Source organism: Delphinapterus leucas, chromosome 13, assembly GCF_059928025.1.
Source record: "Delphinapterus leucas isolate spDelLeu-1000000601 "Yukka" chromosome 13, BTC_Dleu_Yukka2, whole genome shotgun sequence".
NCBI lineage: Eukaryota > Metazoa > Chordata > Mammalia > Artiodactyla > Monodontidae > Delphinapterus > Delphinapterus leucas.
The window spans coordinates 87,717,674-87,742,711 of NC_143141.1; the positions used below are offsets into that span (position 1 = coordinate 87,717,674).

The window sequence follows — 25,038 nt, forward strand, 5'->3', positions numbered from 1 at the left end:
TCACTGGCCTCCCCAGCAAGAGCCACCAGCCTTTCCAGTGGCACCTTCTCTGGCAGGAAGGTCCTGGGGTACCAGGAGGGATCTAGGTTGGATGCAGTGACAGTGAACGTTCGCTAGTCGCTTGGAGGGTCAGCCCTGAGTGGTCAGCTGTTCAGCACGGGCTTAGTTTAACACTGAGAGAGCTTTTCCTGTCTTGGGATCCTGACAGCGTTGTTTCTCGTGAGTCTCCTTTGGGTCTTCAAACGGCGGCGTGTCAGGACTTGAACGCTAACCGCTCGAGTTGCTTCTTGGGGTGCCTTCCCCAGCGTGGGGATCAGGGCACCGGCGGGGGCGGCCATCTGCCGGGTGAGGCTGGGACTGTGGGCCCTGGGGTGCACCTACTCCGTGTCTTTCCAGAACGTCGAGATGCTGAGCAGCATGGATTCCGCCTCGGTTCGCGTCATCAAGCCCTTTCCCGCACCCCCGACCCCGGGCCGCCTGCAGCCCCCACAGCCTGCCCCTGCGGTGCCCCCCGCGCCTTTGGTGCCCGTGGCCCCAAAGCTGGACCACCAGCGGATGGACACCATCCAGGAGGACCCCAGCACGGATTCGCATGCCGACGAGGACGGCTTCGAGAAGGACCCCTTCCCAAATAGCAGCACGGCCGCCAAGTCGTTCGAGGACCTCACGGACCATCCGGTCACCAGAAGCGAAAAGGCCTCGTCCTTTAAGCTGCAGCGTCAGAACCGCATTGACAGCAAGGAAACCGAGTGCTAGTTCAGGACCGCGTCCCGAGCGCTCTGACTTCCGTGTGCAGAATATTTTTATAGATTTGACCTCAAATCACTGCAGTTTTTGTGAAGATTTGGGAGAAAAAAAGGAAGTGACTTCACAGCAGATGCTGGTCATGTGTTTGGACTTCCTTCGCATACGTAATACTTGTGTGGTCAGGCCCTTTTCCTTCTGAAGAGGTAAGGTGAATCTCGCTTATTTTGAGGCTTTCAGGTTTTAGTTTTTTTGATCTTTAAGATATCCTTCAACCTCTGACGCAAAAGCAGAAAATACAGCTGGATTAGGTTATGAGTATTTACATTTTTGTAAATTAACTTTTTATACTGGGAACGGCACTGATCAGGGAGATGCTCAGTTTTTTTTTTAAACACTGTAATGATCCAGCAAACATAATGAGGCATTTAGCAGTTTCTTGTGAGGATAACTGGAACACAGAATAGATTTATTTATTCTTTTGCCTTGAAGACAAAGGGAGAAAAAACCAATGTATACAGTCTCCAAAATGTGGGTTCTGTTTCTAGGTATTACCTAGAACTTGTAGCAGAAGAAGGGAATTACACTGCTAAATTTAGGGATAAGGTTTCTTAATTCTAAATTGTTAAGAATCTCTAACGTCTAGAATTAAAACAATCTAGCTTAAATTGTAGCTCCATGAATCTACAGAATTCTGCCAACTGTTTTAGGACCCCAGATAGCTGGGCAGTTTTTGTGTGTTTCTGAAGTATCTTCATGTATCAATACTGTCACCATCCTCTTAAAACATTCGCCATTCAGAAAGCCTGAACTACTTCAGAATAAGAAAGTTATGGTCGCCTCTTCTCAAACAAACACTAGTGGCCAAGAATGCACAGGAGATGGTTTCTGCCAAAAGAACCGGGTGTGATGTGCTGGCCTGGGGCTTTCTCCCCACACAACTGATTGCTAGAAACCCTTGGTACTGACCCATGTTACTTCTTGATCTAGTGCTTCAGTATGGTCTGCATCTACTGTGTGAAGGATAGAAACCATCAGGTTGAATTCTGATTTCCTTTTAAAAGCTTTTTTCCCCTGCTAAGTACTGAAATGTGCTCACCAGCGAACACATTTTAACTGAGATAACTTGTAAGCTTTGAGAGCAATCAACCAAACCTGTGACAAATCGTATCTTTTTTTCTAAGGATGTTTGCTACGCAGATACCTGTTACACTAATACTTGAACTTGTACCTTGTGGTATTTGCTGTCTTTTAACTAGTCATAATATTCTTATATTATAGTTAACACTTTTGCAATCTGATATAAGGTGAGTGGGGTGTGTGGGTGTATGTATGAGAGTGAAATGGTTCCCAGCTGAATGTAAGAAACCGTTTTTTATAAAATTGTGACTTTTTAAAAAACCAACACTGTCTTTACCTTTTTTCCATTTATAAAATTAATAAGCTGCTCAGGGTGTATTTTGTAGCTGTGGCACTGACGACACCTGCATCCATCAATAAATATTTATTATCAAACCACGACGTGCCTAGGTACAAAGCCGTCCTGAAAACGTCCGATGCTTTGTTAATCCTGGTGGCAGATGTTTGTTGGTGATTTTTATTGCAGGGTCACGAGCAAAGGCTTAAACTTCTCTGACCACTTATCTTGGGGTCTTTGTGCACTGGCGACTTCCTGTTCTGTAGATTAGCAGCTGGACTTGGTTTTCTGTGACTAGTGGGCCCCATCTCCCAGAAGACTTAGTTCTGGTTTTGCTTCTGCCATGTCTCGCCAGTAAGGGAGCAGCAAAAGCAGGGAAGAGACTTTCTTCTCTATCGAAGGCCAGAGATGAGAGAACAAAAACTCATTTCCTTTTGGTGATAAATGTAGTCCGTCTGGCAAACAGGAAGAAGAAAAGTCCTGTAAGGGGAAGAGAACGCAGTTAAAGGGGTGGCTGGTCTCCCAGCTGTGGCCCCAGGCGGCGAGCCCCCGGCCTGAACAGCAGCCTCTGGTGCTGCGTTAGCTCATCAAATGCTCCCACGCCCTTTGTGGAGGGACAGTGTCTGCATATGACACATGGAGCGTCACAGAACCTCACACCATTAATGAGCGCCTGAGCCCAAGTGTCCTTCCAAGTCAGCAGACGGAAGAAGAGGATCAATGAGTGAGTAACAGCACACTGATGTAGCCAACAAAGTGAAAAATTTGTTACAAGAGCCCAGGGCCCAGTGTGTCAAGTTGTTTTCGACTCTTCTCTCTCACTCTAGGAATTAAATTGACAGGCACAGTATTAGATGAAAAGACTTTGTACTGTCCAGAGTCCAGACGCCCCACCCCTGGAGCCCCTTCTCCTTTGGGGAAGAATCCTTTCCCTACGCGGGAGCTCCGCCCATCCCCCATCCCCATTAGAACTTGGAACTGGTTCATGACTTGCAGACCAGGGATTCCGATTAGCCGCACTCCTCCCGGGCCTTAGTTTTCTCATCTCTGCTGTGTTTGTTAGGTCAGATGATCGCTGAGGAAGACCTTCCCAGCTCTGGACTCTTAATACGTTAAGTAAGTCTAAAAGGACTTCAAAGAGCCACTAGCCCAGCAGTCTGCAGTTTCCTTTTCTCTAGCAGCGTTACTTTTCCAAACCGTCTCAGGTGGAAGCGTAACGCAGACAAAAACACAGCTCTGGGTGCTGTCTCAGCGGTCACATGGCCAAGCCTGCTCCCGACCTGGGAACGGCACAAGGTGGGTCAAGTCCAGTCAGGGTGCAGAGGAACACAAACACGGCCGCCTCGTCTGCGGTGGGACTGCTGGGTCCCACGTAAGCGCACGTTTATTTAACTGTACAGGAGGCTGTTGTGCTGTCTTCCGGGGTGGCTGTGTCATTCTGCACGGGGACTGGCTTTTTTACCTTTTATATTTGTAAGTGGGCTTTCTTATATTTGTAAGTGGGCTTTCTGGCTATAAACCAATTAGAACTCCGTACCTCAAATATGAATTTTAGTTAATACCATATTCTACTTAAATGCATTGTTTTGCCTCTTTTAACTTTCCCCCTCTTCATATTATAAAACTTGGCCTAGATGTTCTTAAATATGAACCATTTATTGCTCATTCATTTCACTACATGCCAACTTCTATTAAAGGGGTTCCCAGAGCATGGTGCCAGCTGCTGGGTGGCGGTACAGCACCAGGCCAAGCACGGTGCTGGGTGTGCAGGCGGCCCTGCAGCTCCTCCACTCCAGCCAACGTTTTCATTCCATTTGGTGAAAAGGACAACTGTCTCACCCACTCAGAGCTGCTCCAGGCGGACAGTGCATAGCGTGGTCACTTCTGCGTGACCCTACTCACCCGACAGGACCGAGCATGCCACTATACCTGACTGTCCTTCTGCATCAGGGTCCACAGGTCAAGTGCATCAATCCCACAGTCCTGGGCTACTTGTAAACAGGCCCTGGCATATTCACCAACGACTAAGTTGAGGCGATTTAATTTGCACCCTATGGAGAAGAGAAAATCCAACTGCTGGATTTTCTGCAACTGATAAACCCAAGTGCTGGTCTTTGTGCAAGTTCTACTACCTGGAGGGTTTCTCAGTTCAAGTGAACAGGCGTGTGCCTACAGACCCAAAGTGGGCCAGCCACGGGGCTTGGGGGACACAGGACGGGCCTCACGGGTCACTAGTGTGCTGCCCTCCCCAGCACAGGACCAAGGACGATGGGGATGAGGGGCCATGGAGGGCATTTAGAGGACACCGAATAGACACAGAGGCAGAAGAGGCCAGGGGAGCTGAGCGGCTTGGCTAGAGTGCAGGCCAGAGGCGAACGGAGTTGGGCAAGTGACTGCTACGGGGTACGGTGGGGAGGACCGCTGGGCTCAGGCCCCGAATTATTATGTGTAATGAGAAGCCACAGCCACGTAGTGGAAAAGTCACTTGTAGACTTTGGACCAGAGAAGGCGAGAGCTGGAAGGGAGCACAGAGGTCACCCAGGCCAGCCTGGGGGTCAGCAACCTTTCTCTGCCATGGGCTGGACAGGAGTCAGGCTTTACGGGCAACTATTCAGCCCTGCCGTCACAGCTCCAAAGTAGCCACAGACAACATGGAAACCATGGGCCTGGCCAGTGAAACTGTATTTGTTGTAGGCGACGGGGCGTGGTTTGCCCACCGCCCCCGCAGTGTGGGGACTCTCACACTCAGGTACAACAGGATCACCGGGAGATGCACTGGGCGCTCCCCTAGACTTCTGCTTCCACAGGTCTGGGATGAGTCCAAGAATCTGCACTTCTGCCAAGTTCCCAGATGACACTGATCTGCTAATCTGGGACCACGGGAGAACCACACGTGGTCCAAAGTCATAAACGTGGCTAAAACTAGAGTGATACAGCAGGACTCATTACACACACGTCTACAAGAGTGCAACAGTCTCATGAGACGTGCCCACCGCATTCTAGATACAGATTTTTCTATTCTATTATAGTCCATTAAAAAAATGTCACAACTCACTTGGTTTCGCGATCCGCGCATGGGTTGTGACCTGCAACGTGAGAAGCACTGAGCTCTGGCCGCACTCCTCTGCCCGTCCAGGCTCAGCCTGAATGCTTCCTGTAGCGACTCTCCACCTCACAAGCCATCATTTTGACCTAAAATCGCCCTTGATGGTGCCCATGGGGGTCTTCCCTTTGCCCTGTGGAGCTAACAAGCAGGGCCTTCTGTCCTCTTTATGTGACGGCGCCCTTCAAATATGTGATGACAGCTGGCCTAGCTCCCCTGCTAGCCCAACAGCAGGAGCTGGGTTCTAGTCATCTCTGTATCCTGCGCACCTGGTCAGGTCCTGGTATTGCACATAAAAGTGCCAAGACGCATAGTTGGTGGGGACAGAATGGGAGCCAGAACCCTGGCGCTGGCGAGCCCCAGAGCAGCCTCCGATCACTCAACCACCAGTTGGCGGCGGCAACTGGTGGCAGTGGAGAAGGGGCCACGTGCAGGTGGAAATGGGCAAAGCGACCTCCCCCTGCCGTTCAGAAGTCAGGAAAACACCCCGAGTGCGGATGTCAGTGTCAAAGCGCAGCCAGCCCGACCCTCAGCGCCACGGCGGTGGCCTCCTGTGCACCCCGGAGCCGGGCAGATACCAGGCCCGGGGCCTGACTCACGCACGGCCAGAATCCTTTTCTGTGTCACGCTACGACATGCTGGGAGCTCTGCTTTAACTTCTGTCGACTAAAGCAGACAGACGGGAATTCACAGGCCCCCAAGAAGCTGAGGCCCCAGGCTGGAGACCAGGTCCCACCTGCTCCTCCCTGGGCCCGGCATCCGGGCCCACGCTCACCTGAGCTCAGGAGCTCACCCGCTCCTGTCGCTGTGCGGCCTCACAGAGCGGCGGCAGCGGCGTGGTGCGGATGAGCCTGCTCTTGGGCACGCCCACGGACTGCAGGTGCTGCACCGTGCTCGTCAGGTTCGCCGCGTACTCCTCCAGGGGGATGCGCTGCTTGGGGTTCTCACCTGTTTGGGAGGAACGCGGACACTTCAGCCCAAATGCACATTTGCTGTAAGTGATGACAATTGAGGTTAATGCACATTCACAAATGGGCATAACTCGTGGCATCGCTGGGGAACTGTTTAGCGCCAAGCGCAGAAAGAGAAGGGGCAAGAGTTCAAGTACAGAGTCCTACATAAAACAGACTCTAAAGGCTCTGGCTCAGGGCCTTGTAAGCGCTCTTGCCTTTCCTCCTTTACTGGTCATGTGGCTATTAGTCAATTAGGCTGAATTTGTTAAGAAGTAAGACCTGCGCTGGGCAGTGAGCCTGCCCAGGTTCTAGCCCGGCTTTGTCACTGGCTAGCCACGTGCCCTTGGACAAATGATCAGCCTTTCTGTACCTCCGTTTCCTCGCTGGTAAAATGAGGATGACAGTAGGGTCTACCTCATAGAGTAGCTGTGAAAATTACATCAGCAAAGTGTGTAAGGCACTTAGAGCAAGGTGCCTGCCGGGAAGGAAGCCCTCAATAAATAAACTAAGCAACAGCTAACGTCACTGCAAAGGATTCCTTCTAGACAGGCTCACACACGGCTCCCGGCAGGCCATTTGCAAACCACACATGAGTGTAATCTAGGAGAAAAGTAACAGCACTCATGATCCTGCCACCCAGAAAACCACTGCTGGCACTGGGTCATACTTCCCAGTCTTTTCCATGCAGATATGGAGACTTAAAAAAAAGAGGGATCACACTGAAGATAAACGACCATATTGTGCTTTTTTCCACATAACATTATGAGCATCTCTGTGCCTACAAAAAGTCCTCAAAAACATGGTGTTTAGTTGTCGGGTGACCACAATGGATGCTTCTATTTCCTTACTGTGCAGCATTCTAATTTTTTGCTATTATAAATAACTGTGCATAGAAGTCTTTACACATATACCTGGCTGCATTACATACTAGGTGTTTCCTTAGGCTGGGTTTCTAGATGAGGGAAGTCTCTAGGGAAGCTTTCCAGAAAGGTTTCAAGTTTTCCCACCAGTACTGTAAGAATGCCTGTTTTCCACACTTGTCAGCTGTAAGTATTACTGCTTAAAATCATGGATTTGAGAGTCAAAAAACCAAAACTCCTTGTTTCAGTTTTCATTTTGTGGCTAACAGAAGTTTTACACATTTTCAAACATGTACTGGCTACTAAATTTCTCCTGTTTCGATTACCTGTTCCTGCCTTTGCCTATTTCTTAAGCTGGAGTTAACATTTTTCTTAATTGATTTCTACATTAAAGACATTAACCTTTTGTCTCTCATGCCTTTGCAAACATTTTCCTTAATGTGTCATTTTCTTTTAATAGTTTTTTGACACAGCTAATTTATTTCACAAATCTATGTTTTCCTTTGCAGTTTCCTCCACTGCAATTTCCTCTAAGTTTTTATACTTAGAAAGTATTTCTCCCTGTCCTAAATTTGATAGAAATTCACCTGTTTGAAAACTTCTGGGTTTTTTTGGAACGAGCTTACAGTCTCCACTAACACCTGTAGTCTATGATCTCACAGGCGGCAAGACTTCCTTGCATCACAGTCGGCAGCTGTCCCTTCCTTCCCTTCTCTCCAGCCTCACCGGAGAGGCCCGACCGTGTGCCTGTTAATAGCAGACCTTCGCTGCCGGGGGTGGGGCATGGGAGAAGCCTCTGGAAGTTGACTACTCTTCTCCTTTATGCTGAGCAGAGGGCTCTCCTTTCACGAGTAGGAAAGGAAGAAAGGCCTGTGCCTCTAGTCACAGCAGCAGTTCTTCCAGAAATACGGAGACATGTCTCCTGTTCAGACCTGCTTCCCATCGCCCAGGAGTCAAGCCTGTGCTGGGTCAGGGCGCTGCTGCCCTGAGCTACCCTTTTTCCATCAGTGTGAGTCACACAGCAAGGTGTCCAGCAGTTTGACCTCTCTGCTGCCAACTACATCAACTAAAGAGAAAGAAATATTAGAAATTGAGCACAGCACTACTGGACTCTAAAAAACAGTCAAGTGCTTGAAATTTTAGGTCTGCCAACGACCCAGGCATGTAGAAAATAAGTCGGGAATAAAATTCACTGACGTTAAAGAAAGCCAGAAGAAATACAAGGAAGTAAACTCAGGGAACTCATTATAAATTTGGCAAAACTTTACCTACTGGGAGACAGGTAAACAGATGAAAAAAGTATATAAATTTAAGTTTGCCCTAACGAAAAAAACCAAAAATGAACTAGGAAAACAAGAATGCCTTTACCTTTTAGCGCACTGTCATTGGCACCAAAGAAAATTGTAACTGCTACTGGGCTGTCCAAACTGTTCCCCTTCCGGATTAGCCTCGGGAGGATAATTTTCACCCATCTGGTATTGTAACCTGAAAATCCACGGTTCAGAACATCGCATTTTCTGAAATGAAAAATTTTTAAAGATGAATTGTAGGGACTTCCCTGGTGGCGCAGTGGTTAAGAATCCGCCTGCTGATGCAGGAGACACGAGTTCGAGCCCTGGCCCGGGAAGATCCCACATGCCGCGGAACAACTAAGCCCGTGCGCCACAACTACTAAGCCTGTGCCCTAGGGCCCGAGAGCCACAACTACTGAGCCCACGTGCCACAACTACTGAAGCCCACACACCTAGAGCCCGTGTTCCGCAACGAGAAGCCACCGCAATGAGAAGCCCGCGCACCACAATGAAGAGCAGCCCCTGCTCGCCGCAACTAGAGAAAGCCTGCGCGCAATGAAGACCCAATGCAGCCAAAAAAATAAATTAAAAAATAAATTAAAAAATAATAAAAAAGAATAATTGTGAGCAAAGAACTATTTCTGGTCGCCTGTAGCCAACCTTCCGTGTGGGAGGGTGTGCTTGGGATCACAGTGCCCGCTCTGTGCCATGGCCCTGCTGCTGCCCAGGTGTCACTTTGGTAAGATCAGAGCAGCAGCAGAGTTGAGGCATGTTCGTCCCCTTCATGGTTCCAAGATGTAGCAAGTCCATCCCATTCCTTGATGAGAGAGGTTATGAATAATAATGAACAGAGGGGCTAAGCAGACTAGCTGATTTCATGCATGGTCGATGGGGTACTTTTGAAATGGAGTTTACAGCAGGCAGGTATTAAAGGTAGAAAGGCACTAATAAGCTGGAACTCTAATGGGATAAGCGTACACGGAATTCCTGAGACTTATTTTACAGACCGTTTTCTAAGGGGAGGTTTAGGTTTACGGAAAGACTGAGCAGAAGGTACAGACTTCCCCTAACCCCCAGCCCCACTCCCCGACGACCTACACCACCCCCCAGTGGGTGCATTTGTTACAGGTGCCAAACTACACTGACACACGGTTCTCATTATTACCCGGTGGTTTTGATTCAGTAGTTTTAGTAAAATGTATTAGTTGTGTTTCAGTTTAAACCAGTTTAACGGGCATTTTATTCCTTCTTAAAAATGTATGATTTGATTCACAGTACTGTATGGTATACTGAAAAAACCAACCATGGAAACTGAGCTGGCTGCCTGTGTTAGAATCCCAGCTCGAACACTGAGTAGCTGTGACTTCGGGTAGGTTTGTAGATGTTTCAAGTTGTCCACTAAAAAAAATTTTTTTCCCAATGAATCTCCACCTTCAATTGATGGTTAGCAAACCCATGTGGTTAATTTTGGTGTATGGTTCAAATTCCTACATATAAGCAACTAAGCAGAGAAGCTAGGGCACCAAGAAATAACTGCAGGCCAAAGGCCAAGCACCAGAGGCCAGAGAACTGCAGGAGGGACTCTGGTTTGATGCTTCTCAGCATTTATAAGCCTTGGGGGCAACAAAATTTCAGCCACGTTTATTTCTAAGTGTGGTTCTTGTGTTTTTAGTGTGTAACGATTACAAAATGCTGACTAGTCATTTTAAAGCCTCCACTTAGAATACTTTAAAATGGAACACTCTAGAATTTTGACAAGTCTGTCTTACATCCATCCAGTAGTTCAGTCACGCACAGCAGCACTTTAAAAAGCAAGAGGCAGGCGGAGCGCCTAGGCCCGTGAGCCATGGCCACTGAGCCTGCGCTCCACCAAAAAAAAAAAAGCAAGCGGCAGAACAGCTCCCTCCCTGAGGCCTGTATGCTGTGGCAGTGACGCAGAGCAGCCAGTGCCTGGATCTCGCTGCCCTCGACTGGCAAGGAGGCCTTGACAACTTACTTAATTTCCCTGGGCCTCAGTCTTCCCAGCTGTGAGAGATGAACACTAATACCCAATCTGCTAGGATATGTGAAGATTAAAAGTAATGTAGTGGCCAGATACGTACAAGGAGCTCAATAAATGCCAGCCATTATAGATTTTAAAATATATATATCATTATTATAAGGCTGTGAACCAAAAAAACTGCTAGTGAGGCCCATGGTTGAAACTGTTAAAGTTCCCTTCTGAAAGGGGAAGAATATCTGAATTTCTCTGGATTGAATAACATAATCAATAGTGCCCAAGTTATTCAAAAGGCTGGAAGAAACTGGAAAATTAAGAAAGGTTTTTACATGAATTCCTGGCTAATAACAGGTATTTAAGTTCAGATGAAGTTGGGAAAAGGATAGGAATTAACTAAAAGATTCCTCCCAAAACATCCAGGCTCTGTAAGATTGATTGCCTTCCAGAAAAAATGTAAATTAGGTTTTTATAAATGACAACAGGCAAGAACATATCTTTAAAAGCAAACAGAAGCTTTTAAAAACTGAAAAAGGTGAGTTTTTTCTAACTTTTCAAACCAAGTATTTTTGGTTAAATACTTGGATAAGGCTAAAAAAAGACTGATGAAAATATATCAATAAATTAAAAGCATTTAAGTGGATTTAAGAATGGTTAAAATGCTTTTTGTACTGAGTATACAAAGATTTAAAGCTAAAACTTAAGGATGTCACTGTGGGACACAATTACATATTTTAAATTTATTGCTATCCATGTAGGCAGTACAGAAGGGCAGTCACAGTAAGGTGACTCTTAATAACCTTCAAACTTGGAAGTTAGGTGAAATTAAAACACTGAATCAAGTCAGTTCTGGGCCTTGCACGTGGCTGAAGCAGACAGTCTCTGCAAAAGATTCACCCCCAGCGTCAACGTGGCCCGCCCGCCCACAGGAGGAGCCCGCTCTGCCTGGGTTCTAGCTCCGGGCCGCGGTGCCACTTTGGTTCACAACGGGCTCTCTCGGGCTTGGCCGAGGGCAGTGAGCCCAGGAGAGGGGAGGCGGGACTCACCCAGCTGAGGCCTCCCGGTGGCCGCTCGGTTTTGTGCCTGCTGTCACAAGATGCTTTTAAGAGTGACATAGATAAAGCCTAACAGACCACACACTGTCTGCAGCTTCATCTTTTCCTATAATTACTCTCAATTCTGAAAAATAACTACTTGCTAATTAAATGGTCTTCTAGCAATCACACCTGTAAACAATTCTGACAAGATTTTAGTACTAACATTATTATGTACTGGAGAAACATTTGCAATGCCTGCAGTTTTTCAGACCATTTGAATAATTATTTAGCTTTTCCATATCTTCTATTTGATGAGAAAAGGTTAATGGACTAATTAAACAGGTACTGAATTTTTAAAAAATAAGGAGCCAGTACTTATGGAGCACTTCTCACGGGCCAGGCGCTTGACTAAGCGGCGCACAGCAGCTGACTCACCCTCCGGCAGGAGAGCAGGGCCCTTGTCATCCCCAGAGCTGGAGGATCCTGGGCTCTGGGGCCAGGCCACCTGACACTTCTTAGTTGTGTGGCTTTGGTATCTACCTCTCTCCACCTTATTCTTCTCAGCTGTAAGACGGATAGGAGGATGATAAATCACTGGGCAGTTGTAGAGATTAAATGAGACAATAAACATGAAGTATTTTAAAGTCTCTGGCACCTGAACTGGAACATTGTTTCCCTTTTAATGATTTCCGTTTGGCAAATGGAATACCAAAATCATCACTATTTTTATTAATCTGATATATTTTAAAATATTTTTTATATATCTGATATATTTTATTATTTATTTTATATATCTGATATCTTTTATAAAGAGAATCTGGGGGGGAAATCTCTATCCAAAAATAAATCCAACTTTGGTTTTAGAATACATTTTGTATTCTTTCAATTGAACTCCTTGCTAATTATTTAAATCGTACCCACCATAACTGAAAAAGAACTTGTCTTGTTTAGATAGTGAATAGCTGTATTTTCAGATCCAAGCCCCGAATATATTTTACAACTTTTAGGGTTTGGTTTCATGAGGTGGCAAAGTTTAACTGAACCTGAGCGCTGCCCTTCTCTCCCCCAACCCCTCATACACACTAACTAGGAAAGGCCTGCAAAGACACAAAAAGGAGGAACTTACCGTTTCAAACCGCATCATTCACCCTCTGCTCCATCAATCAGCACTCAAGTAGGGATCTAGAAACTATCCTCACCTGACCAGCTTGTCCGCCAGTGGCGCTCCCCACCCAGCCTGCTGGAAAGAAAACTGCAGAAAGAAAAGCCCATTATGCTTCATCAATGTAATTAGGCCATATTGCTCAGCAACTCCCCTCTTGTTTTCTCTTTGTACTCCCTGACTTCTCCGCCTTCACCATTTGCTTTGCTCCGCGGTCGTTTTAGGGATTACTAGAGCTACACCTCAGCAGCACTCTGGAAGCAAGAGGTAGTTTTCTTCCCTGTCAATTGGATTTGAGCCAATCACCTGCATTTTATTGAGACCTATATTAGACTCACTGTTATCTAGAAAAATTACTTAAATCTAGGTACCAGAGATGAAATCAACTGTATGTTCAGTTAGGAAGTGAAACCCACACTACACTACCTCTTCATAGTTGAAAGAATAAAGAAATTAATTACAGAACTCGGTGAATATTTTTTGATATACATTCCCATGGAACTTGGAGAGTACTTACTGCCCTAGATGCCTAAAAATAACGTTACCAATTGTTAGCATACACACAGAAAACTGGTTTAGGAAGTCATGTCTGAATGTGAGAAGAATAAAACAAAACAAAATGAAAAACACCATGGGAAGGTAATTTTTAAAACATGCTCCCCCTCCCTGAAGTAAGAACATCTATTTTTCCTTGAATGAGAGTTGAAATCATCTTGGCTGAAAAGGTGATCTGGGACCTGGGGTCCTCGGCTGCAAAGCTTGCCCCTGGACCTACGTCTCCTCCTTCAGCAACAGAATACAAAGAAACGCTAAGGGACTAAAAATAACCGCGTTCCTGCGCAGCTGGGGCAAATTATGGACAAGACACAAAAAAGGCCAAAAACCCAAATGCCACTTCCGAAGAGCAGAGAGCCAAAGCAGGGTCCTGCGCGTGCCCCCTGCTCTCAACACCGCCAGGGGGTGGGCGAAACACCTCAGCCGCCCCTCCGCCCGACCCCTGGACACACCCCTACCCTCACCCCATGTAAGGAACGAGCTCACCTCCCACCGCTCGGGCCTCTTTTTGGGGGCGGGAGCGAGCAAGGGAACCTGTTATTGTTTTCGCTCCCCTCCTGCAGCTGCAGGAGCCCCAGTCAAGCCCTGCCTGAATTTCTGGACTGGCCTCTTATCCATTTCTACTGATTGGGAAGGCCAAGAACCCTGGTCGGTATCACTTGGCGGCATCTCATTCAAGAGAGCGGCGAGATGTCCCATCAGAGGAAGCACGGGGGTTGAGTGTTTTCCGCATGGAATAGGAGGTACGAAACTGCAGGAAGTGCTTCAGGCGCCGCCGTGATCTGTGCAAGGTGACGCCCCAGGAAGCTCCGCGTGGCACACAAAGCACTGTTCCCGCTGTGACCAAATTCAAAGTACCTTTCAGGGAAAAGGACAACAGCCACTGACCAGGAAGACACTACGATGAACACAACGTGCCAGGTCTTCCCAAAATCCCTATGAAAAATGACACAGAAAGGAAAGAGCGGCCAGCCCAGGCCCTGGCACTCCCAGCGCGTGGCGTGGACAAGTCCCTGACTTCCCTCCACTTCGTCTCATCCGTCAAACAGACCCCCTAAGACTAAACGGAACGTATGTCCAGGACTGCAAAGCCGCGCTGCCCTCCTGAAGATGTCATCCTCCCTGAAGTTACCAACACCGAGAAATGAACCAATGCCAGGGTGTCACGAAGGGGCCCTGGAGGCGGCGGGGACACGACGCTCTGTGAGCGTCCAGGCCTTGGGGCAGCATCTGCTGGGGGAAGCGGGGTGCAGGGAGGCGGCCCCGACAACTTCATAACAGTCGGGAGGAATGGGCCCCTCCCGCGCGGAGGGGAGAGCCAGGAATCACCGAAGAAGCCTGGCCCGCGGCTCTCGGCCAGGGTGCCGCCCCCCCCGAGGGCGCGGCGAGGACGCCCAAGAGACCGGGCCACGTGGGGGCCGAGCCGGGTTCCGCGGAATGGACGGCGCCGAACGGCGGTACCTGGGTGGTGGAGTCGCCGAAGAACAACACCCGAGGCCAGAGCAGAGAGCTTCCGCACACGACCCCCTCGCACAGCGCCATTACCCCGGTGGCCGGGAGGCGGGGCCACGCCGGATATCCGGGCGAGGAGACTAGCCGGGGGCGGGGCAAGGCCGGATATCCGGGCGGGGCGAGCGGCCGGGAGGAGGGGCTCCCGGGGGGCTGGGAGGCGGAGGCGCCTGCGGAGTCCGACGCCTTCGCTCGTTGGCTGTCTTCGTGCGCTGGCTCTCTTTCCCGGGTCGCTCCGTAGGGGCTCCAGTAGCAGGGCCCCTTCGGCGACCAACTGGTCACTTTTAAGACGTGCGATAGCTGTTGCTTCTTGGAAAGCTCATTTTTGTCCGTTTACAAAAGCTTGGCCCGCTGCATGCATTCGCTTTTTGTTCACTTATCCGAGTCGTTAGATGCGGGGCGCGCGTGGCTACCCTGCCCTCGGGGAGCCCACCTGCCCTCTGGCCATTGTCGCCTGTCAGTTCCCCAGGCGGAAACCAACCCCGAAAGGAGAGCGATTTGGCGCTGCCACCAGATCCAGCATCACCCACCCCGCGAAGGTGGGTTCAGTTTGAGCGAGCCGCAAGCACTTCCAAGGGGCTCGTTCATCACGCAGCCCTCTCTTGTTAAGTAAAATTAGGCAAGCATTTGTCCAGCGTTTTGACCTCAAAGAGAAACTGACGACATGTGCTAAAGACAGTAAGGCCGACTATCCAGGAAGGACAACGATGGTGGGCTTTCGCAGTAGGGAAGATTAGGCTAAACCCTAAATACAAGAAAGAAAAGGGATTTATAGCCAAGGAGCAGGGTGAGGGGTCAGGTGAATGTAAAAGTACTAAGAGGCGGGGTAAATCTTTGCTAAACTGCCCTGACAGGGTTCCTGCTGAAGGCAGGGCAGAGTGACATCAGGATGCGGAATTTGAGCAGCTACTCAGGGGAATCAGACCAAGAGGGAGGGATTTTTGCTAAACCGACTCGGCGAGATTCTTGCTACAACTGGGCTGAAGGGGCCAAGGACAGGACCCAAGGTGGGGGGGGGGGGCTTAGTCAGAGAGAAGACAGAAGAGCCTGGCAGAGGTTTGCTCAAGCACTTAATGAAGTGTGACAGCTGTGATAAAATCGAGCCAGAAGGGTGTCCTGAAACAACTGAGTTTAAGGTGAAAACCAGAAGGGGAGCAGTGTGTGTTAGAATAGCTGCCGTTTCCGTGGCTTGGACGTAGGGTGTTGCGGGGGAGAGTGGCTGGAGCTGGAGAGGCAGGTAGGGCGATACAAAGCGGGACCCCGTCTTCAGGCTGGATTTCCCTGGCTTCAGCTAGAATCAACTGGGAGCTTTAAGAATGTGCTGATAAAGGACCACCACTCTAGACCAACTAACAACACTTCTGATGGTAGGTCGTGGGCATCAGTACATTTTTAATGCTCCCCAGGTGATTCCAATATGCAGCCAGGGTAAAGAACCCCTGTTAGGCCAAGTTAAGGTGTTTGGATTTCATCCTAATTAATCACAGTAAAGAAGCCCTGAAGGATTTTCAGCAGGGAGGCTTTCAGCAGATCTGTTATTTTAGGAATCAGCTATAGGGAGAGGAGGGAAGGAAGCTGGGGCAGGAACCAGAGGGGAAAAGATGACTTGGACTCCGAACCACAGTGGAGATGAGATGAGGACAGATTCAAGAGCAATTTAGAATCCTTAACTGAAACCGGCTACCTCAGGGAGAGGGGCTAGCAGAAAGGGCTTGCCATTTTTGCTGTGTATAACCTGCATGGTAAAGATATCACAAGTGTGTAGTTTTGGTAACTTAAAAATGTTTTAACATCTATCATAACACACTCTTATATGACATTTATAAAAGGTGACCCTTAGGCCTTTGGTTTGGGCCAAAGACAAAGTAGGGTATCTTATAGAAATAAATGTATTTGGTTTCAAGTAAAAATTCAGATTCAGGCACCGAAGTGTGTCACCAAAGCACAGGGAAGGACTAAGCAATGTCAGTGCAAATTAGTGACTGTGGCTGACGGATGGCTTTAGCTTGACAGTGAGGGTAACAGCTCTTTAGCTGCCCCTTCCCGTGCTTGTTCCCACCCCCTCTGCTGAGGGAGCAGCCAGACCCTTCACTGAAGTAGAGGCCAAAGCCGCCCCGGGCAGTCGACCTGCTCCCCCAGCACCCGGCACCCGACAATCCTGTGTCCAGTTACTTGCAAGTCTGAACTGCTCGTACTTGGAAGAAAATGGATTAATGATTAAGTTATACAGGAAACGATTCAACAAACATGACAAACCCTTGAACCTGAGTCATAAAAATTATATTTTGAATATCTCTGAATTGAATGTAGACATACAAAGAAAATATTATTGAATCTCAAAAGTCCCAATTTAACAGACATATAAATTAAGGAATTTGTCAAGAATAATGGGAGGGAAGAAATAGAAAAAGGGCTTAAAACTTTAAGTGATAATATGTAATTATTAATTCAAATTCAGAAAATGGATATGAAAATTCAAACCATCACTCATTTCCTTCCTGAAAACGGACAATAATACATTCTGTTTCAGATGCTATGAGCAGATCTTAAAGGTTTCAGTGGGAGCTGCATACAACCCCAGAAGCAGAATCAGTAACGGCAGTTTATTTAGCAGTGCTAGAATAATGGACAAATGAGTTGGTAATTTAGCAGTATTCAAATAGGTGCTGGAATAAAGGCCATTTGCCATCAAAAGTAAATAGGCTACCCCAGAGAAATTAATGTATTTTATTTTAAGTAACAGAAGTAGAGTCAAGCATTACAAAAAAGTTTAACATCTACAGAGACATAAGGTTATTAGTGAACTGGCGTGAGGGCCTCATATAGTCTCTGGGCCGCCAGTTCCACCATTTCTCGGAGGGACTCGTCATCTTCACTTCCTTCTTCACATTCTACAGTCTGAAAGCGAGAGCACAGACATGCCTTTCAACGGAAGTGTCTAGAATTATTATATGGAAGATAAACTAATGCTCTTTAAGAACAATCGTTTTCCATAGGGGTGGGGGGTCTTGATTATTAAGAGCCAGAATCACTGCACACCTGTGGGTCTGCACCTGGATGCAGAGACATTCCCGAGAGCACGATGACTTTGTTAGAGATTAACTTTGGAAAAAAAAAGAATAAAGGGAAAGTCAACTGAACTATGTTTACTTCAAAGCCCATGTTTGGATCTAGTAGATAATACTCCAAGGAATCTAGTCTGTGCGCCACAAATTACTTAGCAAGCAATGGATGTGGTCATCTAATCAACATTTGGTATTAAATTTGGTTTAGAGTCACTCATCATCTTCCAGTTACTCCTCAACTACAGAACCCTATGCTGTTTAAAACAACTTTTATCACACAGTAAATATCCCTCATGCAGTTACTCCTCAACTACAGAACACTATGCTGTTTAAAACAACTTTTATCACACAGTAAATATCCCTCATGTAAAAATTTAGGAAAGAAAAAAAATACCCTTAATTCTGTGACCTAATGATAAATCACTGTTAACATTTCAGTGCCTAACCTTCTAGACTTCTGGCTATACATGTGTATTTCTTCAAAACAAACATGGGATAATTCAGCACACTGACTATCTTGTAACTCCCCCCACTCAATAATGTAGGTGGACAACTCTGCACCTGAATGAACCGTTTCCAGTGCCTGTATAGATAGTATTCCATGTATAAGGGCACACCATACACATTATTTATTCAGTTATTTTATTAGATCCTACTCTTGGAAATTTAGGTCTCTTGCAGTTTTGCTAATCAATACTAAAATAGACATGCTTGTATATATATATATCTTTGCTCACTTGCCTAATTATTTTCTTTGTTAAGTCCTGCAAGTGGAATTGTGGATAAAGGTATTTACTTTTTTAAGGCTTTTGATGCAGATCACCAAACCGCCCTGCAGAAAGAACACACCACCTAACGTACAACCTTCTCCCTGTCCTATGTGGCACTGGAAAATAACTGTTTCCCTCTTCTTTCACCATCACTGGGTCATATCACTGTTTTTAATCTGTGCCAATATAAGCTCAAAACAGTGATATTTCATACTTTCAATTTGTATTTCCTTTAATTATTAGTGGATCTGATCTGAACATTTGTTTCATGTGTTTACTGGCTCTCTATATGTCTTCTCTAGTGAATTACTTGTTTATGTTCTTAGCTTATTTTTCTATCGAGGTAAAATAAACCTAGTGTTTTCTCAAAAGAATATATAGAAGAAACCCCAAACATGTTACTTGTTTAGTAGATGAACTGTTGTAATCTTCAAAAACAACCCCACAAGGAAGATGATACTTATTCATTTATGCTTGTGAAATAATTATGAAAGGTCTGCTGGTGCGGTGGGCGTGGGCCTCACGCTCTCAAGTTCTATTGTTTGGAAAAGCCACTTGGATCTTGCTGCAAACAGAAGAGCAGCTTCTCTGAAAGTCTGGAATCAACTGGATGCCAAAGTAGAGAAATGCTGAGGTGGATTAAGGCTTTCCATTATGAAAATGTAAAACAGTGGAGTAATAAAGACAAGGGAAATGTGTACTATGTAGCAAATGGAAAAACGCTTATGACAGAGAAATAAAAGATGTAAAACCTGACATATGATAGCATAAACACAATCTATTAAAAAAAAGTAGGAAAAAAATGGGAAGAAAATGCCAAAATGCAAAAGTAAACTGCAAAATAGATTATTTTTGCTTTCACTTTATCTCCCAAGTGTCTTAAAATGTAGGAATGAACAGCTACATACCCGTGTCTCCAAGTTTATGTTAGCAGTTTTTCCGTCCACTGTGACGCTAAGGATAGAACCATCTTTTACACTAACACAGTCTTCTCCAAATATGTCCCTTAAGATAAATAAAGATGCAGTATTAGTGGAAAATGCTTTACAAATATATAAAGTACAATTTTATATATTTGGGGAGAAATAATATTGAAGATAGGCCCTAGTTCTGAAATAGAATACTGACTGTATCTACCCCTGAGATGTACTTCTTAATTATTTATTTTCACATACTTTGTTCATTTTATAATACAGGTGAAATACACAGCTATCGTTCATTAAGAATGCTCCATTCAGCAGGCATTGCACTAGGCACTTTATATACATTATCTTAACCTATATTAATTTTGGTAAGGAGCCCTTTTCACCCAGACCTGGGACTGCTATAGCCACAGGGTTGGAAACCAACCAACACAGAACCCGCTGCCTTTTTACCAGCAATGGAAATCAGCGCTCCTGCACCGGTGCCTGCTTTTTAGTTTGTATGACAGGGATGTTTTTTAAAATCAAAATGACAACACCAAGAACACTTCTGAAGATGTGTGACGGCTTCTGTAGGCAAAGTCACCATTTAAAGCCTAGCATTCAGTTTTTAAAAGCCACTAAATGGCTGCTTTAAAAGATTATCAGTGTGGAATTTTGAGGAAAGGAAAGAAGTGTTAACATAAAAATCTCCAAACATGCAGAGCACCTCAAAACGTCCAGTTAAGTAACTTTCAATTTCAAAACAGAAGCATTGGGACTTCCCTGGTGGTGCAGTGATTAAGAATCTGCCTGCCAAAAAAAAAAAAAGAATCCTTCTGCCAATGCATGGGACACAGGTTCAAACCCTGGTCTGGGAACATCCCACATGCCGTGGAGCAACTAAGCCCGTGCACCACAATTATTGAGCCTGTGCTCTAGAGCCCACGAGCCACAACTACTGAGCCTGTGCTCTAGAGCCCGTGCTCCACAACAAGAGAAGCCACCGCAAAGAGAAGCCTGCATGCTGCAACGAAGAGTAGCCCCCGTTCGCTGCAACTAGAGAAAAGCCTGCACGCAGCAACGAAGACCCAATGCAGCCAAAAATAAATAAAAAATAAAAAATTTAAAAATGGAAGCATTTATTCAACAAGTATTTGAGAGATCTGCTATATGTTTAAGGCACTGTGCTAGATGCTGAAATTATAAAACTAAATTCAATCTTTTTATTTTTCCTTTTTGGGGTACAATACATAAGCTTAAGTTGTAGTTGTCCACTAAGAAACAGTTTTTTAAAAAAATAAATTTATTTATCATTTGTTTTTGGCTGCGTTGGGTCTTCGTTGCTGCGCGCGGGCTTTCTCTAGTTGCGGTGAGCAGGGGCTACTCTTCATTGCGGCGCGCGGGCTTCTCATTGCGGTGGCTTCTCTTGTTGAAGAGCACGGGCTCTAGGCGCCTGGGCTTCAGTAGTGTGGCACATGGGCTTAGTTGCTCCTCGGAAAGGGGAATCTTCCCGGACCAGGGCTCGCACCCATGTCCCCTGCATTGGCAGGCGTATTCTTAACCACTGTGCCACCAGGGAAGTCCCAAGAAACAGTTTTATATGATTATTTTATTTGGAAAAAAACATTCTGAAATCAGGCTTAACAAGTACTGGAGGAAAGGGGAAAGACCTAATATTTGGCATGTAAGAAAAATGAGTTTAAAGGTAATTCATAGTTTACAGATTTACTGGGAAGAGTTTAAAAAAACATTCTTAACGTGGAATTCACATTTAAGGGGAAGTAAGTACGTATAATAATTCTTAAAGGTATAGTAACACTAGGTTAAGATTTTAGCACATGTCCTTGATAACAGTGCTTTATTCAGCTACTCCAGCCACGGAAAAGCATCCTGAGGCTCTATATTAAGTGAAACGTATTTCACAGGGAAGTAGCTGACCAAGCAGGTCACATGCTCTCAGAACTGGCTAGAGTGTGTAGCTAGAAGGAAGTGGTTCAAACTGCTTCACTGATAGAAACAGAGGCACCCAGACCAGTTAAGTGACCTTGTCTGACCCCACCCCCGGCACCCTGTTGAGCGGTAACATATGCAACACTTACTGGAGCATGATCTCCAACCTCTTGCTATAAACGTGCATTTCTAATTTTTTAGAAACCTTCTGTACTGCACCTGGGGAAAAAAGCAACAGAGGGTTCAATTTCCAAATTCCTGTTTAGAATAATTTCCAAATCAATAATTAGAATGTAGCTGCTGAGAAACCAAAGTGGTTAACTGTCGAATCCTTCAAGTGACAAATGTATACAGAGCATCTACCTGCTGAGGCAAATTGATATTTTCATCACTTTATTTCATGTTCTTGTTAAGGAACCACAAGTGCATTTAAGATTATTTAAAAATTTATTTCCAATGTTTCTCCGTCTTTTCCATATTTATGAGCCGAAGTGAGTGAAATTAGAACTCCAAGAGGTCTAGGAGCACATCCATCCTCAGAGACCTCTGAAGTTTTTGTTTTATCTAAAATATTAAGTAAATTTAGCAATTCTACTACATATAATGCACTTACAGTAGTTTTAATAAAATATTTAAAATCACTTGCTAGTTAGATTACTTAGCTTTTCCCCTAAAACAAAGTAATCTGACAGTTCAGGAAGATGAGCCATACTTGATCTGAAGTTTCAATATTGCCCGGGGAATATCACTAAGTACCTCCCAGTTCATCACCAGCAACAAAACAGTGAATTAACTGGTAGTTTCTCAAAAAGTTAAAACAGCGAGTTAACATACGACCCAATAATTTTACTCCATAGACCCAAGAGAAATGAAAACATGTCTGTACAGAAGCTTGTACATGAAGGTTTATAGCAAGATTATTCACAATAGCCAAACAGTAGAAACAATCCAAATGTTCATCATCAAATGAATGGATAAACCAAATGTGCTATAACTACACAACGGAAGATTATTTGGCCATAAAAAGGAATGAAGTACTGATTCATGCTATGACATGGATTAACTTTTTTTTGTTTTTTAAAGTCTTTATGCTTGTTGTTTATGTAGTTGAATTCAGCCACACAATTCTATATTTTTACAATCCCCCGGGCGTGAAAAGCTCACTGGCTGTTCATTAGTAAATTCAAACGTCATAGTTTCAGGTTTTAACCTTAGACTGTCAATAAAAACACAACACATGGCCAGGAGAGGTTGTTTATGAAAGACATGGATGAACCTTGAAAACATTATGCTAAGTCAAAGAAACCAGACGCAAAAGACTACCTTTTGTAGGATTCCATTTATATGAAATGTCCAGAATAGGTAAATCCAGAGAGACAGATTAGTGGTTGCCTTGAGTTGGGGAGAGTGGGGAGTGTGGGGAATTATAGCTAAAAGATACACAATGTTACTTTTTGGAGTAATGTGTATGTTCTCAAGTTGACTGTGATGAATCTACTGTATGTGGAAAAGAGCCAAGTTGTCATTTCTCCTAAATTGTTCTATAGTTCAGACCATAGTCACTCTAATTTTAAATTCATCGGTTTTAATTGAATATACAAGTAACTAAATGCCAGCCAAGAAAACTATATAATAAAACTTTTATACTTTAATTATAATCAATTCTGTTAAGTATTAAGCAATTAGCTGACATGTAAAAACAATCTCATAAAACACATTATTAAAAAGCAAACATCTAAGCTATGAAATTGTCTATTAAAAGAAATTTTCCAGGGCTTCCCTGGTGGCGCAGTGGTTGAGAGTCCGCCTGCTGATGCAGGGGACACAGATTCGTGCCCCGGTCCGGGAAGATCCCACATGCCGCGGAGCGGCTGGGCCCGTGAGCCATGGCCGCTGAGCCTGTGCGTCCGGAGCCTGCGCTCCGCAACGGGAGAGGCCACAACAGTGAGAGGCCCGCGTACCGCAAAAAAAAAAAAAAAAGAAATTTCCCAAAGTGTGTGTATATATTTATTACTAATGTTTATGACAAACTCCTCAGATACATGAGATTATACTAAATGTGAAGTCATACACTCATACACATACATCTATCTGCCCTTAGGTCTATGTGTCAAAACAGGGCACAGACATGCTGAAAACAGGTACAGTGTGAAACAGAAGAATGTAAAGGAATATAAGGACGTTAAAGAATACATTTTGAAAATGTGTAAGATTTCTCATGTGTCCTCAGTGAGAACAGGGGGACTATATATAAATGGAAGTTGGAGCTAAACACACACACAGATACAGATATAATTGTATTTCCAGAATCTTGACCAAAGTGTCAGCAGGCTAAGAAATGAAAAGGGAGCAAATGCTATCAAAGAAGAGTCAGAGTGTTTCACAGAAGTGAGTGTTTCTAGAATAGAGCTGGCCAACTGCCTCCGTCCATGGCCAGATCGCACCTTAAGCTTTGTGGGCCACACGGTCCCTGCTGCAACTGCTCAACCCTGCGGTGGTGCTCAGGCAGCAGCACCAGGTGGCACAGAAACAGATGGGCCTGGCTGTTTCTTCCTTTCTTTTCTTTTTTTTAAACATTGTGGCCATGACATGTGGCATGTGGGATCTTAGTTTCTTGACCAGGGATCGAACCTGTGACCCCTGCGGGTGGAAGCACGGAGTCTTAACCACTGGACTGCCAGGGAAGTCCCATAGCTGTGTTTCAATAAAACTTTATTTACAAAAATCAGGTGGAGGACTGGATTTGGCTCAGGGGCCATAGCTGCTGACTCTGCTCTAACATGTTAAAATATCAAATTTGGATAGGATACAGCCAATTAGTTTAAATGATAAATATACAGAATGAACGCCCTCAACTTTGAAGACAGGGTATGTGCTAGTCCTTGTGATACTTTTTCATCTTCTGAAGGAGCAAGTACTACTAATTAAACCCCTGTTTAATAACTTAGCCCCACGGGGGACAACTTTCCATACTGATGTATCATATACACACCTCGGGTCACTGTCTTATCTCTTTAAAACTCATCTTGTCTGTTTCCTTTCTCACGCTCCATATTTAATCTTTCAGGAAATACTGCTGGCTTTACTTTCTCCAGAATCCAACCACTTTCTGCTACCTCCCCCACTTCCACCCTGGCCTGAGCCTCTACCTCCCACCTGCATGACCACAAAAGCTCCTCACTGGAACCTGTCAGCTTTCATACTTGCCCTCCTAACAATCTCCTCTCAATAAACACCAGGGTAATTAAAAAGCCATACAATGTAACCCATTTCACTCCGACTACAAGTCCAGAGCCTTAAAATGGCCGACAAAGCCCTACGCACCTGTGCCCACTCCAAACCCGATCAAGCTGCCCAGCCCTCATTAGAGCATCAGCTCCTACAGGGCCAGCATCTGTTTGCTTTGTTCATGGATGTACCCTAAGCACCTAGAATAATACCCACTAAACAGCAGGTGCTCAGTAAGCATCTGTCAAATGACTGTTAAAAGAAAAAAGGGGGGCTTCCCTGGTGGCACAGTGGTTGAGAGTCTGCCTGCCGATGCAGGGGACACGGGTTCGTGCCACGGTCCGGGAGGATCCCACAATGCCGTGGAGTGGCTGGGCCCGTGAGCCATGGCCGCTGAACCTGCGCGTCCGGAGCCTGTGCTCTGCAACGGGAGAGGCCACAACAGTGAGAGGCCCGCGTACAGCAAAAAAAAAAAAAAAAGAAAATAAGGAA

General features: G+C 45.6%; 3 protein-coding genes across 8 annotated transcripts in view; 1 reads left to right on the top strand and 2 right to left on the bottom strand.

Annotated features, from left to right (window-relative positions):
• Positions 1-2,263, top strand: part of ADAM17 (ADAM metallopeptidase domain 17) — a 52,381-nt gene extending 50,118 nt beyond the window's left edge. For all 5 annotated transcript variants that reach the window (XM_022554172.3, XM_022554173.3, XM_089923464.1 and 2 more), the window contains one exon: positions 397-2,263. In XM_022554172.3, coding sequence (XP_022409880.1) covers positions 397-756 — 360 coding nt within the window. In that variant the 3' untranslated portion in view covers positions 757-2,263. The remainder of the gene's footprint in view (positions 1-396) is intronic.
• Positions 2,234-14,709, bottom strand: IAH1 (isoamyl acetate hydrolyzing esterase 1 (putative)). The gene is made up of 6 exons (XM_089923472.1): positions 14,581-14,709; positions 12,602-12,654; positions 8,446-8,594; positions 6,058-6,212; positions 4,091-4,246; positions 2,234-2,641 (listed from the first exon to the last, which is right to left on the bottom strand). The coding sequence occupies exons 1-6, from the start codon at positions 14,659-14,661 to the stop codon at positions 2,456-2,458; spliced, it is 780 nt and encodes a 259-aa protein (XP_089779598.1). The 5' UTR covers positions 14,662-14,709; the 3' UTR covers positions 2,234-2,455.
• A 2,183-nt stretch (positions 14,710-16,892) lies between these two features.
• Positions 16,893-25,038, bottom strand: part of CPSF3 (cleavage and polyadenylation specific factor 3) — a 43,958-nt gene continuing 35,812 nt past the window's right edge. The window contains exons 16-18 of one of the 2 annotated variants that reach the window (XM_022554141.3): positions 21,468-21,537; positions 19,372-19,468; positions 16,893-17,526 (exon numbers count right to left, since the gene is read on the bottom strand). In XM_022554141.3, the coding sequence (XP_022409849.1) occupies positions 17,425-17,526; positions 19,372-19,468; positions 21,468-21,537 (269 nt within the window). In that variant the 3' untranslated portion in view covers positions 16,893-17,424. The other variant, XM_089923468.1, reaches the window with a different exon arrangement.